Raw genomic sequence first — 18,785 nt, forward strand, 5'->3', positions numbered from 1 at the left:
AGCTCCATAAGACCAAGGAAGGTCCATAGCACTAGGGGCTTCATAACACTGAGAAGACCTGGGTAGGAGGAAGGGAGCTCCATAAGACCAAGGAAGGTCCATAGCACTAGGGGCTCCATAACACTGAGAAGACCTGGGTAGGAGGAAGGGAGCTCCATAAGACCAAGGAAGGTCCATAGCACTAGGGGCTCCATAACACTGAGAAGACCTGGGTAAGAGGAAGAGAGCTTCATAACACCAAGGAAGGTCTGTGCCAATAGAGGATTGACCGAGGCTGTGTATGTGTACAAGTAGTTGCAGATAGACTCACAGATCTGAGTAATTTTCTATTATGAACAAACACTCAGCCCTGCCAGGGCAGTATGTACAGGAGAAGGGGATTGCAGAGGAGTGTAGAGGGTATGACAATGGGAAGTCGGTGCGGAGGGCAGAGGGTATGACAGCAAGCAGTATGTGAAGGAGGTTAGTGCATAGGGTAAGAAGATGGCCATAATGTAAAGAATAAGAGTGTGGGGAGGGTATGACAGTGGGCAGCATATGAAGGAAAGGAGTGTGGGGAGGGTATGACAATGTGCAGCATACGAAGTAAAGGAGTGTGGGGAGGGTATGACAGAGGGCAGCATGCGAAGGAAAGGCGTGTGGGGTGGGTATGACAGCGGGCAGTATGCGCAAGAAAAGGAGTGTGGGGAGGGTATGACAGCGGGCAGCATATGAAGGAAAGGAGTGTGGGGAGGGTATGACAATGTGCAGCATACGAAGTAAAGGAGTGTGGGGAGGGTATGACAGAGGGCAGCATGCGAAGGAAAGGCGTGTGGGGTGGGTATGACAGCGGGCAGTATGCGCAGGAAAGGAGTGTGGGGAGGGTATGACAGCGGGCAGCATGCAAAGGAAAGGAGTGTGGGGAGGGTATGACAGCGGGCAGTATGCGAAGGAAAGGAGTGTGGGGAGGGTATGACAGCGGGCAGTATACGAAGGAAAGGAGTGTGGGGAGGGTATGACAGCGGGCAGTGTGTGAAGGAAAAGAGTGTGGGGAGGGTATGACAGCAGGCACTATGTAAAGAAAAAAGTGTGGGGAGGGTAGGACAGTGGGCAGCATACGAAGGAAAGGAGTGTGGGGAGGGTAGGACAGCGGGCAGTATGTGAAGGAAAGGAGTGTGGGGAGGGTATGACAGCGGGCAGTATGTGAAGGAAAGGAACGTGCGGAGGGTAGGACAGCGGGCAGTATGTAAAGGAAAGGAGTGTGGAGGGTAGGACAGCGGGCAGTATGTAAAGGAAAGGAGTGTGGAGGGTAGGACAGTGGGCAGTATGTGAAGGAAAGGAGTGTGGGGAGGATATCACTGGGCTCACACTCTCCACACTCACGCCCCACCAGGAAGATTCTCACACTGCCTCATATTCCATGTTTTTGTAACTGGACTACAACAAAATGGCCGCCGACCCTCCTGTACTGAGAACAACTTTAAGATTCCTTTTATATCTTCTTAATTATAACTTTAAATCAATTTGAAATACATGACAGCCGACATCGGTCTCTGGAAACTACAACAACAGCTAACTTGAGGTTATATTCAAGAATTTTCATTGTTGTACTCAATGCAGGACGACCAGCGGCCATCTTGTTGTAGCCCAGAGATGAAGGATAATATGAAGCAGTGTGTGAATCCTCTTGCTGGGAATGTGTGGCTGGAGAGTGTGTGCCCATGTAAGGGGGACTATTGGGACTCTGATATAAAGGGTGACTCTGGACACTGATAAAAGGGTAAGTTTGGGGAATCTGATGTAAAGGAGAAGTCTGATATAAGGGTGGACTCTAATATAGAGGGGGGATGCTATTGACACTGATTTAAAGGTAGGCGCTATGAAACTCTAATATAACGATGGACTCTACAGACTCTGATATAAAGTAGATGCTATGGACTCTGACATGTGGATGAACTCTGATATAAGGGTGGACTCTGATGTAAGGGAGGGCTTTATTGACTCAGATATAAAGTAGACGCTATGGACTTTAAGGATATACTCTGATATAAAGGAGGACTCTATGGACTCTGATATAAGGGTGGACTCATATAGAGGGGGATGCTGTAGACACTGATATAAAGGTAGATGCTATGAAACTAATATAAGGGTGGACTCTACGGACTCTAATTTAAAGTAGATGCTATGGACTCTGACATATGGATGGACTCTATGAACTCTGATATAAGGGTGGACTCTGATGTAAGGGAACGCTCTATTGATTCTGATATAAAGTAGACGCTATGGACTTTGATATAAGGATGGACTCTGTTATAAAGGAGGACTCCATGGACTCTGATATAAAGGAGGGCTCTGAACTAAGGATGAACTCTGATATAAGGGTGGACTCTAATATAGTGGGGGATGCTATAGACACTGATATAAAGGTAGACGCTATGAAACTCTAATATAAGGGTGGACTCTACGGACTCTGATATAAAGTAGATGCTATGGACTCTATGAACTCTTATATAAAGGAGGACACTAAAATTAGAGTGGACTCTGATGTAAGGGAGGGCTCTGTTAACTCTAATATAAAGTAGATGCTATGGACTCTGAGATAAGGCTGGACTCTGCTATAAAGAAGGGCTCTGATATAAGGGTGGACTCTGATATATATGGGTAGCCTCTATGGAATCTGATATAAGGATGGACTCTGATATAAGGTTGGACTTTATGGACTCTGGCATAAAGGTAGGTGCTATGAAACTCTGATATAAGGAAGGAATCTGATATAAAAGGTGGACACTGTGGACTCTAAAATAATGGAGGGCTGTGATATAAGGGTGAGCATTATGGACTCTGATATAAGGGAGGACTCTGATAGGGGTGGTAGATACTATGGCCTCTGATATAAGGGTGGGCACTATGGACTCTGATGGAAGGGGAAACTGGAGTCTCAGTTGTAAGGGGGAACTCAGATGTAAATGGGGATTCTGATGTAAATATGAAACTCGGGGGGGCTCTGATTTATAGGGGGGGATCTCTGGGTACACTGATGTAAATAGGGATTCTGGACACTCTAACGTAAGGAGGGACACTTATATCGGGGGGATTCTGATGTAAGGTGAACACTCTGGGGACCCTGATGTAAGGGGTAACATTGAGAAAACTCTGAAAGAGACTCATGATTTAAGGGGGCATTTAATGTAAGGAGGATATCTGGGGACTCAATGTAAGGGGGGACACTGATGCAAGTAGGGATTCCAGGCACTGGGCGGAAGTGCCAGCCTCTGTGTTGCCCGTTATAATATGTTCTACAAATGTGTTTCTGATTTTATTGAGCAAAGTGAACAGATAACTCTTCATTCCCAGCACAGGAATCAGATATACAAAACGGTGGGAGTCTATAGAAGGAGACAAGGATCTGACATTGGTGTCACTGGCAAGGACGTCATGATGGAGGACCGGCCACCCCTGACGTCATCGGGTAAGAGGAGACTTTCATTTCTTGTATTGAGGATCCACCTAGATACACACATCCTCTGATATAAAGACATAGAAACAATGTATTCAGTCAGTGTGTGTGTTTCCTACAGATGGATCCAGTAATGGGAACCCACCAGAGAGATGTCCCCGTCCTCTGTATTCCCGGGACTCCACACAAGACCATCAGGAGATCCCTCAGGAGGATCAGGAGATTCCTCAGGAACAACCTCAGATCCCTCAGGATGACCAGGTAGGTGGGACTGAGGGTCTTAACTAGAACTGATATTCTCCTTTTAACATAAGTAAAGTTACTAATAAATAAACTGTGTTTTGTCCATCCAGGATGGAGGGCTGATTGTTGTTAAAGTTGAAGATGAAGAAGAGGCGGTGATGGGTGACGGTCCATGTATGAAGGGTGATGGTCCATGTATGGAGGGTGATGGTCCATGTATGGAGGGTGATGGTCCATGTATGGAGGGTGATGGTCCATGTATGAAGGGTGATGGTCCATGTATGGAGGGTGATGGTCCATGTATGGAGGGTGACGGTCCATGTATGGAGGGTGACGGTCCATGTATGGAGGGTGACGGTCCATGTATGGAGGGTGACGGTCCATGTATGGAGGGTGACGGCCCATGTCTGGAGGGTGACGGCCCATGTCTGGAGGGTGACGGCCCATGTCTGGAGGGTGACGGCCCATGTCTGGAGGGTGACGGCCCATGTCTGGAGGGTGACGGCCCATGTCTGGAGGGTGACGGTCCCTGTCTGGAGGGTGACGGTCCCTGTCTGGAGGGTGACGGTCCCTGTCTGGAGGGTGACGGTCCCTGTCTGGAGGGTGACGGTCCATGTCTGGAGGGTGACGGTCCATGTCTGGAGGGTGACGGGCCATGTCTGGAGGAGGAAGGTACTTCAGAGATCAGCCCAGGTGAGGAATAAACACTAAATCCAGAGAAGAGTCCCAGATCCTCCTTGTTTAGTCACTACAACAATCTCTTCTCCCCCCTCCTCTGTCAGTAGACAGTAATGGGGGGACAGTATGTGCCCAGTGGGGGGTCAGGAGCCATCAGCCTCTATTAGACTCCGCCTCTCCTCCTTACATCATGTCATTGAGACATGACCAGTCTCCCCCCACACACACTCTCTGGGGTCTCTCATACATCTCAGTACAGGGGGCTTCACTCTCATCTTTATTCACAGACCCCGGAGACACCAGAGACACTCAGAGAGACGTCAAAGCTGAGGAGGAGGAAGAAGGACGTGTTAGGATTAAAGAAGAGGAAACCCCCATAGAGATCAGCACAGGTGGGAAGTAAACATTACTTGCAGAAATGAATGACAAAATCTCTTCTTTTCATTTAAAGCTGAACTCACTGCAGCTCCTCCAGTCTTTTCAACACACGCAAGAAGCCCTGTGAGTGGAGGAGGGGTGATGAACATAACAAACTCCCCTTCTCCAGTCAATGAGTACTCCAACGCTGCAGCTTAGACACATGGGTCAACCTTTTTTTTTTTTTTTAGTGTGGATTTATTATTGCATCTGCACATGTCAAAAAACATATTTTTTTGCTGTAGTTCAGCTTTAAAGTGGTTGTAAACCTCAGACATGAAATATGAACAAAGCACATCCCTCTGTAATGTGTACTTGTCTCAGTCCAGAGCACTGAGTGTCATTTCTGTCCAATTTATTTATTTAATTATTTATTTCAGGTACTTATATAGCACCATCAATTTACACAGTGCTTTACATATATATTGTACATTCACATCCCCGCCCCCGAGGAGCGTACAATCTAAGGTCCCTAACTCACATTCATACTGGGGGGAGATGGCTAGGGGGTCCAGTGGATAGCTGGAAATGCTGGGAGCCGGGGAGAGAGAGCCACTGGAGGTCCGGGGGAGAGAGCCGCTGGAGGTCGGGGGGGGGGGGAGAGGCGCTGGAGGTCGGGGGGAGAGAGCCGCTGGAGGTCGGGAGGGGGGGAGAGAACCGCTGGAGGTCGGGGGGAGAGAACCACTGGAGGCTAGCAGGAGAGAGCCACTGGAGGCTGGGATAAGAGAGAGCCACTGGAGGCTGGGATGTGAGAGAGCCGCTGGAGGCCGGGGGGGAGAGAGCCACTGGAGGCCGGGGGGGGGGGGGGAGAGAGCCGCTGGAGGCTTGGGGCTGAGAGCAGCTGGGGGCTGGGGGGAGAGAGCAGCTGGAGGCTGGGGGGAGAGAGCAGCTGGAGACTAGTGAGAGAGAGCAGCTGGAGGCTGGGGGGACAGAGCAGCTGGTGGCCCGGGGGCTGAGAGCAGCTGGGGGGAGAGAGCAGCTGGAGGCCGGGGGGGAGAGAGCCGCTGGGGGCTGAATGAAAGCATCTGGGGGGAGAGAGCAGCTGGAGGCTGGGTGGAGAGAGCAGCTGGAGGCCGGGGGGGAGAGAGCCACAGGAGGCAGGGGGGAGAGAGCAGCAGGAGGCCGGGGGGGGAGAGAGCCGCTGGGGGCTGAGAGCAGCTGGGGGGAGAGAGCACCTGGAGGCTGGGTGGAGAGATGGCCGCAGGAGGCCGGGGGGGGAGAGTCACAGGAGGCCGGGGGGGAGAGAGCCGCTGGAGGCCGGGGGGGGGGGGAGAGCCGCTGGAGGCCGGGGGGGGGGGGAGAGCTACTGGAGGCTGGAGGGAGAGAGCAGCTGGAGGCCGGGGGCTGAGAGCAGCTGGGGGGGAGAGAGCAGCTGGAGGCTGGGGGGGGAGAGAGCCTCTGGAGGCTGGGGGGAGAGAGCAGCTGGAGGCCGGGGGCTGAGAGCAGCTGGGGGGAGAGAGCAGCTGGAGGCTGGGGGGTGAGGGCAGCTGGAGGCTGGGGGGAGAGAGCAGCTGGAGGCTGGGGGGAGAGAGCAGCTAGAGGCTGGGGGGAGAGAGCCATGGGAGAGGCAGGAGGAGCCCAAGCCGCAGCCACTAATGTCCACAGTAGGATCGAGAGCCGTATCTGGTGGAACCCGTCATGCAGGGAAATTTTCCGCACTACTCCTGTGTGATCTCAGGCATTAAGTCACTATAACAAGTCTGGGTTCACACAGGAGCTGTGCGGGAAACCACTTGTGATTCAGACGGGAATCACCACGTTCCTGTTCATATCTCATGCAATTCTTTGTAGTGCGATTTGTGGGCATTCATTTTGTATTTGATCAAATCGCACCACAAAGGTATCAGTACTCCGTATCGGCGAGTACTTGACTGAAAAGTGAAAAAAACAACAATATTGGTGCATCTCTATTTTGAAGTCTGACTGTATTTTTTACTAAAATTTTTTATTCCCTCCAGATGGACACAAGGGAAGGATTGGTGTAGAGAAGCGTCCGAACATTTTGCCCAATGGTAAAACAGAAGGCGATGACATCATGCCCAATTCTTCCGAAGAAAGTCCTGTTATCCCAATTATCCATCCGATACTTCACGGGTCAGACTCGCCTTCATATGGCGGTTGTTCCTCGCGGAAGACGTATTCATGTCCCGAGTGCGGGAAATGTTTTCCCAAGACAGAGAAGCTTATGGCACACCAGAGGACTCACTCCGTGGACAAACCGTATTCATGTTCAGAGTGCGGAAAGTGTTTCCCGTACAGATCGCACCTTGACCGCCATGAAAGGACTCACACGGGCGAGAAGCCGTTTTCTTGTTCCGAATGCGGAAGATGTTTTACCCAGAAAGGATATGTCCTGTTACACCAGAGGATTCACACGGGGGAGAAACCGTATTCCTGTCCGGACTGCGACAAATGTTTTACCCAAAGATCGAGTCTTTTTAAACACCGGATATGTCACACGGGGATGAAGCCGTATTCGTGTCCCGAATGCAGGAAAAGTTTTAAAAAGAAAGGCAATCTTATTGCGCATCAGAAGACTCACACCGGAGAGAAACCGTTTCCCTGCCTCGAATGCGGCAAGCGTTTTGCGTACAAGTCAAATCTTACCGTACATGAAAAAATTCACACAGGAGAGAGACCTTTTTCGTGTTCGGAGTGCGGGAAATGTTTCACGGACAAGTCAAAGCTGGTTCAGCACCAGAGGATCCACACGGGTGATCTCCCGTATTCCTGTTTGGAATGCGGGAAGTGCTTTACTGACAGGTCGTCTCTCGTCAAACACCAGAGAATCCACACCGGCGACCGTCCCTATTTGTGTTCGGAGTGCGGGAAAGGATTTACAGATATATCCAGCCTATTTCAGCATCAGAGAGTCCACACTGGGGTTCAGCCCTATTCCTGTTCCGAGTGTGGGAAATGTTTTACGCGTAAATCAACTCTGGTTAGGCACGAGAGAGTCCACACCGGGGAGAAGCCATATTCCTGCTCTGAATGCGGGAAGCGGTTTACTCAGAAACCAGCCCTAGTGTCACATCTCGGCTCCCACCAAAAACAAGAGGTTCCTGGTTTGGGATTTGGCAGTTGAGTCCGTTAAGCACAAAGTTACATAGTTAGTCTGGCTGAAAAAGGACAAAAGTCCATCCAGTTCAACCACAGGAAAAAAAAATAATAATAACAATCCTATAACCCCAGTTGATCCAGAGGAAGAAAAGTAATAGGATCGGTTTTGATAGCTCCATCCCTTTCTTCTGCTAATGCCTACGTCCCCCCCATACCCACACTTCACCTGTTGGAGACCCGTATTTACCCCCCCTCATCACAAAACATTCATAGAGGTGTGGGAGGCCCTGGATCCAGGGTTATCTCTAGTTCAAGGAAGCAGAATGCAGTCGTCACATACCTGGTGGGAGCACCTGAAGAAGAAGGCCTCTCCTACAGCTCCAGCTTAGGGCCCCCTGGTAGGATCACAGAAAGCACAAGAGAATGCAGAGGTACGAGGGCCAGGAGCTGGTCCTGCAGTCTATGGGCTGGGAGCCCGTTGGTAGAGACAGTCAGTGTCTGCCAGGGCTGATGGATGGTTGGCACTGACTGTCTGCAGGTAGGTAACCGCAGACTCTGGACTGGAGGGCAGTAGACTGGTAGATGCTTGGCTGGCAGCAGGGTCGGTGCTAGCCTAATTTGTGCCCAAGGCAAGACCAGCTTTGTGCACGAAACCCCCCCCCCTGCAAAAAAAATTGCACCTGAAGATCTACTTCATCCCACCTAGCACAAACCCTCTCCCCCAAATCCCCCTCCTAGCATAAATCCACCTAAATCCTTCCACAACCCTCTCCAAATTACCCGTCTCCTAGTACAATTTTACCCCCCCCCCAACACAAATCCCCCCCCCAATCCCCTTTTCCAACACAAATTTGCTCCAATCCCCTCTCCTAGAACAACCTCCCCAATCCCCCCTCCTAGCACAAACCCCCCTAATCCCCTCTCCTAGCACAAATTTCCCCCCCAATCCCCTCTCCTAGCACAAATTTCCCCCCCAATCCCCTCTCCTAGCACAAATCCCCCCCAATCCCCTCTCCTGGCACAAATCCCCCCCAATCCCCTCTCCTGGCACAAATCCCCCCCAATCCCCCCTCCTAGCACAAATCCCTCCAATCCCCCCTCCTAGCATAAATCCCCCCAATCCCCTCTCCTGGCACAAATCCCCCCCAATCCCCTCTCCAGGCACAAATCCCCGCAATCCCCCCTCCTAGCACAAATCCCTCCAATCCCCCCTCCTAGCATAAATCCCCCCAATCCCCTCTCCTAGCACAAATCCCCCCAATCCCCTCTCCTGGCACAAATCCCCCCCAATATCCTCTCCTGGCGCAAATCCCCCCCAATCCCCTCTCCAGGCACAGATCCCCGCAATCCCCCCTCCTAGCACAAATCCCTCCAGCCCCCCTCCTAGCACAAATCCCTGCAATCCCCCCTTCTAGCACAAATCCCTCCAATCTTCTCTCCTGGCACAAATCCCTGCAATCCCCCCTTCTAGCACAAATCCCTCCAATCCCCTCTCCTGGCACAAATCCCTGCAATCCCCCCTTCTAGCACAAATCCCTCAAATCCCCTCTCCTGGCACAAATCCCTGCAATCCCCTATCCTGGCACAAATCCCTCCAGTCCCCTCTCCTAGCACAAATGCACCAGCACCAATCCTCTACCTTCAATCTTCCCACCTAGGACAAATTCCCCCAAACCCCCCCTCTAACTAAGACCCCTCTGGATTACCCTTCCCAGCATAAAATCCTCCCACTTTACCGAGTTTCCCCCCCCCCCTTTTTAGCAAAAATAACCCCCAATCCCCCCCCCCCAAGCCCCTCGATCTGGCTATGGCGGAGAACAGGGAAACCAGCGGCCATGGCTGCACCCTAGGTGGCTGCCTAGTTTGCCTGGTGGTAGCATCGGCCCTGGCTGGCAGATAACAGGTTGTCAGTACCGGGCAGACTGGTGAGAACCAGGGAAGTGGAGAACCAGTCAGCAGGCACTTGGCTGACCGTAAGGCAGGATGCAGGCAGCACTCCAGGTCAGTAACAAATGGTCAGATCAGGCATAGGCATGAGGCAGAAGAGTAGTCAAGGCACAGGCCAAGGTCAGCAATGGCAGAGACGAGCAGATTAGCAGGCGGATTCCAAAGACAAGTTGGGGTTCAGGTAGGTGGCATTAAAGCATAGTCAGAGACGGCAACAACGGGTCAGGTACAGGAACGCATAAGAGGTTACATGGACATGACAAGGTCATCCAGTGCCAAAGGCGAACATACCAACAACTCCCCCCCCTCCCCCTTGCAAATGTTTGAGCATTATCTGTTAGCAAAAATCTCCCTCCCCCCAAAAAAAAATTAGCACTAATCTTCACACTTAAGCAGAAATTCCCTTTGCAAGCCAAAATTCTCCCCAAACAAAAATTCCCCCTTACAGTACAAAATCCCCTCTCCCAGCTCAAATCCTCTCCCACCACAAATCCCCCCAAAATCACCTCTCCCAGCTCAAATACTCTCCCACCACAAATCCCCCCAAAATCATCTCTTCCAGCTTAAATCCTCTCCCACCACAAATCCCCCCAAAATCACCTCTTCCAGCTCAAATCCTTTCCCACCACAAATCCCCCCAAAATCCCCTCTCCCGGCTCAAATCCTCTGCCACCACAAATCCCCCCAAAATCCCCTCTCCCGGCTCAAATCCTCTCCCACCACAAATCCCCACACAATCCCCTCTCCCGGCTAAAATCTTCTCCCAACACAAATCCCCCCAAAATCCCCTCTCACGGCTCAAATCCTCTCCCAACACATCCCTCCAAAATCCCCTCTCGCAGCTCAAATCTTCTCCCACCACAAATCCCCCCCAAAATCACCTCCCAGCTCAAATCCTCTTCTACCACAAATCCCCCCAAAATCCCCTCTCCCGGCTCAAATCCTCTCCCACCACAAATCCCCCTAAAATCCCCTCTCCCAGCTCAAATCCTCTTCTACCACAAAACCCCCCAAAATCCCCTCTTCCGGCTCAAATCCTGTCCCACCACAAATCCCCCCAAAATCCCCTCTCACGACTCAAATCCTCTCCCAACACAAATCCCTCCAAAATCCCCTCTCCCAGCTCAAATCTTCTCCCACCACAAATCCCCTCCAAAATCACCTCTCCCGGCTCAAATCCTCTCCCACCACAAATCCCCCCAAAATCCCCTCTCCCGGCTCAAATCCTCTCCCACCACAAATCCCCCCAAAATCCCCTCTCCCTGCTCAAATCCTCTCCAACCACAAATCCCCCCAAAATCCCCTCTCCCAGCTCAAATCCTCTCCTACCACAAATCCCCCCAAATTCTCCACTCCCACCACAAATCCCCCCAAAATCCCCTCTCCCGGCTCAAATCCTCTCCCACCACAAATCCCCACACAATCCCCTCTCCCGGCTAAAATCTTCTCCCAACACAAATCCCCCCAAAATCCCCTCTCCCGGCTAAAATCTTCTCCCAACACAAATCCCTCCAAAATCCCCTCTCCCAGCTCAAATCTTCTCCCACCACAAATCCCCCCAAAATCCCCTCTCCCGCCTCAAATCCTCTCCCACCACAAATCGCCCCAAAATCCCCTCTCCCAGCTCAAATCCTCTTCTACCACAAAACCCCCCAAAATCCCCTCTTCCGGCTCAAATCCTGTCCCACCTCAAATCCCCCCAAAATCCCCTCTCACGGCTCAAATCCTCTCCCAACACAAATCTCTCAAAAATCCCCTCTCCCAGCTCAAATCTTCTCCCACCACACATCCCCTCCAAAATCACCTCCCAGCTCAAATCCTCTTCTACCACAAATCCCCTCAAAATCCCCTCTCCCGGCTCAAATCCTCTCCCACCACAAATCCCCCCAAAATCCCCTCTCCCGGCTCAAATCCTCTCCCACCACAAATCCCCCCTCCCGGCTCAAATCCTCTCCAACCACAATTCCCCCAAAAATCCCCTCTCCCAGTTCAAATCCTCTGCCACCACAAATCCCCCCAAAATCCCCTCTCCCAGCTCAAATCCTCTCCCACCACAAATCCCCCCAAAATCTCCTCTCCCACCACAAATCCCCCCAAATTCACCTCCTAATAATCCCCCCCCCTCCAAAATGTACCCTTCTCGCACAAATCCCCCCCAATCATACCTTCTAGTATAAATCTTCTCCCCCAAATCCATTCGCCAAGTACAAATCCCCCCTCCAAATCACGCTTCTGGCACAACCCCTCAAATACCCACAGCACCCAGGGAAACCGCCCCTCCTGCCCACCCCTTGTCCCTGCCCTGGATATGGCGCTCTGATTTATTATTGCTCAGTGTTGTAGGTTGGCCGCTCTGGCGCTAAGCTCTAAATTATAGGAGGTAAGAGAGAAAGTGCCATTCTCCCACATACCTGGAAGTCGGGGTAATTCCTGAGTCTCTGGCAGGGGAGCACAAGGGAGGAGGAGCTTGAAAGCAAATTTGTTACATTGTCTTCAGTGGGCAAAATCCCGATTTTGTTGGATCCACTTCTTACAAGAGAGACTAATGAGCCATTTTTACTAGGTGCAAATATTTCTGTTGTCTGTTTTTCTTTTTCTCAACATGTAGGAATGTGTTTTAAAGTCTTTGACTAATAATGAGAATTCTGTGAAAATATATTACATTTTTAGATCCCTGAAATCAGACTTTTGCTGTTTTTGACTTCCATGCCGTGCTCATATCTTGGACGTCCATCTAGTTTTAAAGCCCAACTTTGCACTCCCTGGCCTCCCTCCCCATCCCCTTTTCCTGATGGTCAGGGGTCTCCAAACTTTTCTACACTAAAGAGCAAGTTAGGGAAACCAACACAAAATGACACAGTGAATAGGGGGAAATAGGAGGAATAGTGCTTTTTGTTGGTGTCACTGGAAGGAATAGTGCCCCATTTGTGTCAGTGGAAGGAACAGTGCCCCATTGTTGGTATCAGAAGAAGGAATAGTGCCCTTTACTGGTGTTAGTGGCAGGGATAGTACCCCAATATTGGTTTCACTGGAAGGAAAAGTGCCCTATCAGTGTCAGTGGAAGGAATAGTGCCCCATGGTTGATGTCAGCGGAAAGAATAATGCCCCATCGCTGGTGTCTGTGGAAGGAACAGTGCCCTATCTTTGGTATTTGTGGAAGGAATAGTGCCCCATTGCTGGTGTCAATGGGAGGAATAGTGCCTCATATCAGTGTGAGAAAAGCGCCCCATCATTGGTGTCAGTAGGAGAAATATTGTTCCATCATTGGTGTCAGTGGGAGGAATAGTGTCCATCAGTGGTGTCAGTGGGAGGAATAGTGCCCCATCATCATCATTGGTGTCAGTGGGAGGAATAGTGTCCCATCGTTGGTGTCAGTGGGAGGAATAGTGCCCCATCATGGAGTGTCTCATCATTGGTGTCAGTGGGAGGAATAGTGCCCCATCATTGATGTCAGTGGGAGGAATAGTGCCTCATATTAGTGGGAGAAAAAGTTCCCCATAATTGGTGTCAGTAGGAGAAATAGTGTCCCATCATTGGTGTCAGTGGGAGCAATAGTGTCCCATCATTGGTGTCAGTGGGAGGAATAGTGCCCCATCATGGGGTGTCTCATCACTGGTGTCAGTGGGAGGAATAGTGCCCCCAGGGCCAGGTAAAGGCAACTAAAGGTCTACATCTGGCCCAACAGCCACAGTTTGGAGACCACTGACTAAACCATAAAAAAAAAAAGATAAACACCCTCTTTACTTTTGTTTACATCTGGCAGGACCTTCTTCTGGGTGTCCATGCCACTGCCTGTGAGATATAGACACTTTCTGCTGCTGGTGGAGGAGCAGGTTCCAGTGGCAGGGGTCCATCTCAGGGGCTTTGAAGTCAGCAGAACTGCAGGGACAAGTGAAGATAATGAGCGGTCAAAACAAACTAGTCCTCCAGGGCTGGGAACTAGATTTCCAGAGCAAGGAAAAGGTGAGTATTGAAGACTACGTCTCTTTTTGTACCAGGACAAGGTGCTTTGGAACCCACCTAGGAGAAAATAAAGTCTTTCACTATATTCTGTTAACATTTAATTTTTGTCCAACTCTCAATTGCTATTTGCCTGGCCAAAACAGGTAAAGCAGAAGTAGACCATCCAAGCCTTTACAGTCAAGCTTCCATCTTGGTCTCTGTTTGATCTGCGGTTGGCCGTTGATCAGTTAGGACACAAGTAAATTGATGATTTGACAGTTTGGTTGACAGTTTGGTTTGGTTGAAAGTTATCATTCACGGCGTTCCTTGAATTGTGAATGTTTTGGGAAACGGTTACTTTGATGGCTGTAGTAGTCCCGCGAAACTAAACCCACCTGTCCTTTTCAACCAAGGAAGCTGCCATCTTATCCTCTGAACTACAACTGCCATGGTGCTGCATATGTGATCAGTTATGACACCAGACATTTGATGGTTTAACACAGGGGTGCCAAACTGGTGGCCCTCCAGCTGTTGCAAAACTACAAGTCCCATCATGCCTCTGCCTTTCGGAGTCATGCTTATAACTGTCAATCTTGCAATGCCTCATGGGACTTGTAGTTTGGCAACAGCTGGAGGGCCATCAGTTTGACACCCGTGGAGAGCACAAGCAAATTTGACAGCATTCCCAGCATGCCAGGAATGTAACTGGTTTTTGAAACCGTTAAATTAATGGGTTTAGTTCCTTCTTTAAATTCAAAGCATGCCTTGCCTTGAATAATAACTATTACAGCCGACTGTCAAGCCATCAAATGGCTGATGTCATAGCTGATCACAAGTGCAGTTCCATGGCAACTTCAGATCAAACAGAGGCTAAGATGGCAGCTTCCTTGGCTGTCCTTGTTGGGGACACCTGCATAAGAACTAAACCATCTGTACACAGAATAAGTGAGAAGTTTTGGGTGTCCTAGTTCCCTCACTGGTTCCATTTTAGGGTGTGAGGGACCAGTGATTCAGAACTGCCCTTGTGCCTATGCTGGCTGGTCTCATTATGATGACCTCGCCACTGGGATTCCTCTTCTGGATCCTGAGGACCTTGTGCCCATGCTAGCTGGTCTCATTTTGATGACCTCGCCAATGGGATTCCTCTTCTGGATCCTGAGAGGACCTCACCACTGAACAGTCAATAGGAAGTATCCACATCAGGGGCACCTGAATAGGAAACCACCACCTGTACACAGAAGAAGAGAGAATTTTTGAGAAGTTTTGGGTGTCGAACCTCCTAGTTCCCTCACTGGTCCAGTTTTAGGGTGTGAGGGACTAGTGATTCAGAACTGCCCTTGTGCCAATGCTGGCTGGTTACATTTTGATGACCTCGCCACTGGAATTCCTCTTCTGGATCCTGAGAGAACCCCACCACTGGACAGCCAATAGGAAGTATCCACATCAGGGACACCTGAATAGGAACACTACAGCCTATACACAGAAGAAGAGAGAAGTTTTGGGTGTCGAACCTCCTAATTCTATCACTGGTCCAGTTTTAGGGTGCGAGGGACCAGTGATTTAGAACTGCTGTTGTGTCCTTGCTGGCTGGTCTCATTTTGATGATATCACCACTGGGCTTGCTCTTCTGGATCCTGAGAGAACCCCACCACTGGACAGCCAATAGGAAGTGTCTACATCAGGGACACTTGAATAGGAACCCCACCACGTGTACACAGAAGAAGAGAGAAGACTTGGACCTTGAACCTCCTAGTTTAAGTTGTTTTGTTTATTTCTTTATGGCAGCTATTAGTTAGAGGTGGAAGGACACCTGAATCCACTGTCATCATATCCCCTGCAGGGCCCCCTTCTGATAGCACAGACCGATGATTGGATGTTCCTCCCGTCACTCTCTGCTGCTCAGATGACCAGTCTTGTATCTGTACCTCGTCCTGAAGCCATGCTGGAAAGCTTTGGGACCCTGTGATGGACATAAGTGGGGAGCCAACGAGCTGCACCCATATAACCAGAGAGCAACATGAGCACCACAGACCAGACCCTCCCACCCTATGTCAGAAGGAAAAAGACCTGAGATTGGCATGTCACGTGCCTGGAATTTTAGGTAATTGTAGATTTTAGGTAGATTTTTAACTAAAACTAGCAAATTCAGCAATTTAAAAAAAAATTAACTTAGTGTGTACGAAAACTAAAATACAAAGGTACCGTGCTGGAAAATAACCCGATCAGTGCAATAGCAAATATGAGTGCAATGAGAAATATTTAAAAAAATATATCTAAATTGTGACTGCAGCACCTAAAATATCCAACATCAATTGTTTCCAAAAATCACATAATTCATAACGAGTGCATAAATCAGATTATTATTAAACAAGATATATTATTAATATATTGTATTCCTTATAATAGTCCAATAAAAAAAATTCAGACTCCAATATTCCATCATGAATGCAAACCCTTCACCCTATGTGCACCAGCCACCATATACAACTAAAGCAGCTTACCAAACGTTTAGACCCCGCATTTCAAAAAGTCTAACAACGCCTTAGGATGATAGATCCTACCTGGATGGATGGCTCCAGCTCCCTCTCCCACAGCTTCATGTGCCTCAAGCCTCTCACACTTCAAAATGGCATACACCACACAACGATTTGCCTCAAGGACCTTAACATGACAGAAAGAAGCAAGGAGATCCTACAGTGAAGTACAGTTTAATAAACTTGATGGTCACTCACAAGCAAAGCATATCAAACAGCCGCCAGCTCTCAGGATGTACATGATGATGTCACCGTTGAGCTCTGCCCTATGTACATTTCATCCGACGGGGAGTCTTCCAGGGGCAACAGACTCAGTTAAACTCCTTTCCTTAAAGTGGTTGTAATCCCTTACATAGATTTCCGTTCAAAGTGTAGAGTTTATAAAGCTTGTCTGAGCTTTCAGAAAATAGGGGGTGGAGAGCTGAAGCAGTCAGTGGATAGCTTTCAAATATAAACTACTTAGTGTGGTGTATCTTTGGCTAGATGCCACACGTGCTTTTGTCTCAGAGGGGATGGTGGCTTTAACAAATCACTGGCTCGCTGCCACCAGAACTGAATCAATGGAGTCGCAAGGAGCTAAACCCAAAGTAGGGCAGCACAGTGGCTGAGTGGTTAGTACTTCCACCTAGCAGCACTAAGGTCATTGGTTCAAATCCCAACCACAGCACTACCTGCCTGGAGTTTGCATGTTCTCTCTGTGCCTGTGTGGGTTTCCTCCCACACTCCAAAGACATGCTGGTGGGCTAACTGGCTCCTAGTATGTGTATATATGAATGTGAGTTAGGGACCTTAGATTGTACGCCCCTTGAGGGTTAGGGACTGATGTAAATGTACAATATATATGTAAAGCTCTGCGTAAATTGATGGCGCTATATAAGTACCTGAAATAAATAAGTAAATCCAGACAGATTATGGGCCCCCAGAATATGTACTAAGAAGCCATGACTCCCTGTCCTTCACTGATGGGGGCTAAGAGGTCAGAAGTACTTAAATGCACCTGCTCTCTCCCCTGTTGTAGTAGCTCTGCAATGCTGCAACACAGGAGATATCGGACCACACGTGTGGGGTTTGAGAGCTCCTGTGATAGTGGAAGTGGGCAGTGATATCTTAGCAACGCCCTAGCAACAAGTCAGGAAGAGATGATGCCATCTCTGAGTTTAACCGAGTCTGTTGCCCCTGGAAGACTCCCTGTTGGATGAACCGTAAGTAGGGCAGAGCTCAGCGGTGAGGTCATCACGTCTGTCTGGAGAGCCAGCGGCAGTTTGATATTACTTTGCTTGCTTTTTCAACCAGTTTTTGGGAGGTATTTAAATGGCCTACACCTATAGCAGAGACATTATTCAACTTTGGTTAAAGCCGCAGTTTATTTTTATCTACAGCCTCCCCTTACCCGTAGATGCAGGTGAACTAACCCTTTAAATCCAAGGGACATCATCCTATCCCCAGCAGAGCACCCCCATCTAATGTTCTCCACATCAGAGGAGTTGCAGAAAGATGAGGATTTGAGGAGGTGACATGATCCCCCATCCAGTCCACACACAGTGCTGGGACCCGCTTCTCTCATAATACGAAGACATTATTACCTCCTCCTCCTAGACAGGTACATTTACTTTGGCTCACAGAGTAGCTGAAGTAAGCATGTCTGGGAGGGGGGGGGGAGGTCAAGCTCAGGTTAGGCTGAAGGGCTCTGCAAGTTAGTTCTATCGCCAAGTTAGGTCCATGGAAACTTCCAGAAGCTAGTGGGCAGAGGGGCAGAAGCAAGAATCTGAATATTTATGGGAGTCTGAACAATCCCTGGCAGGAAGCCTGGCAGTGTGGTGAGATGGGCCTATAAATATGAAAGCCTGGCCAGCAGGGGTTTGTTGCTGGTGCAGAGGATGGAGCTCTGAGCTGAGGATCAGGAGGGCTGGAGGGCTCTGCAGGTCAGGTCTATCGCGTCCCCCTGGTTCTGGAGGTCCATGGAAACTTCTAGAAGCTAGTGGGTGGAGGAGCAGTGGCAAGGATCTGAATATTTATGGGAGTCTGAACAATCCCAGGCAGGAAGCCTGGCAGTGTGGTGAGGTGGGCTTATAAATATGAAAGCCCAGCAAGCAGGGGTTTGTTGCTGGTGCAGAGGATGGAGTGCTGAGTCGAGGATCGGGAGGGCTGGAGGGCTCTGCAGGTCAGGTCTATCGCCTCCCCCTGGTTCTAGAGGTCCATGGAAACTTCCAGAAGCTAGTGGGCTGAGGGGCAGAGACAAGGATCTGAATATTTAAGGGAGTATGAACAATCCCAGGCAGGAAGTCTGGCAGTGTGGTGAGGTGGGCCTACAAATATGAAAGCCTGGCCAGCAGGGGTTTGTTGCTGGTGCAGAGGATGGAGTGCTGAGTCAAGGATTGTAAGGCCTGGGAGGGCTGGAGGGCTCTGCAGGTCAGGTCTATTGCCTCCCCCTGGTTCTGGAGGTCCATGGAAACTTCTAAAAGCTAGTGGGTGGAAGGGCAGAGGCAAGGATCTGAATATTTATGGGAGTCTGAACAATCCCTGGCAGG

At 49.8% G+C, this 18,785-nt stretch overlaps 1 protein-coding gene across 1 annotated transcript in view; it reads left to right on the forward strand.

The window, feature by feature from the left end:
• Window positions 1-18,785, forward strand: part of LOC149466167 (uncharacterized) — a 69,971-nt gene that overhangs the window by 33,532 nt on the left and 17,654 nt on the right. Inside the window, exons 7-12 of the mRNA XM_089672709.1 lie at window positions 1,739-1,759; window positions 3,339-3,448; window positions 3,558-3,697; window positions 3,790-3,862; window positions 4,645-4,749; window positions 6,733-7,801. Of these exons, the coding sequence (XP_089528835.1) occupies window positions 1,739-1,759; window positions 3,339-3,448; window positions 3,558-3,697; window positions 3,790-3,862; window positions 4,645-4,749; window positions 6,733-7,801 (1,518 nt within the window). The remainder of the gene's footprint in view (window positions 1-1,738; window positions 1,760-3,338; window positions 3,449-3,557; window positions 3,698-3,789; window positions 3,863-4,644; window positions 4,750-6,732; window positions 7,802-18,785) is intronic.

The sequence above is a fragment of the Staurois parvus genome, unplaced genomic scaffold (assembly GCF_062004578.1).
Source record: "Staurois parvus isolate SC_StPar_1 unplaced genomic scaffold, SC_StPar_1.0 ptg000132l, whole genome shotgun sequence".
In the NCBI taxonomy this organism is placed as follows: Eukaryota; Metazoa; Chordata; class Amphibia; order Anura; family Ranidae; genus Staurois; species Staurois parvus.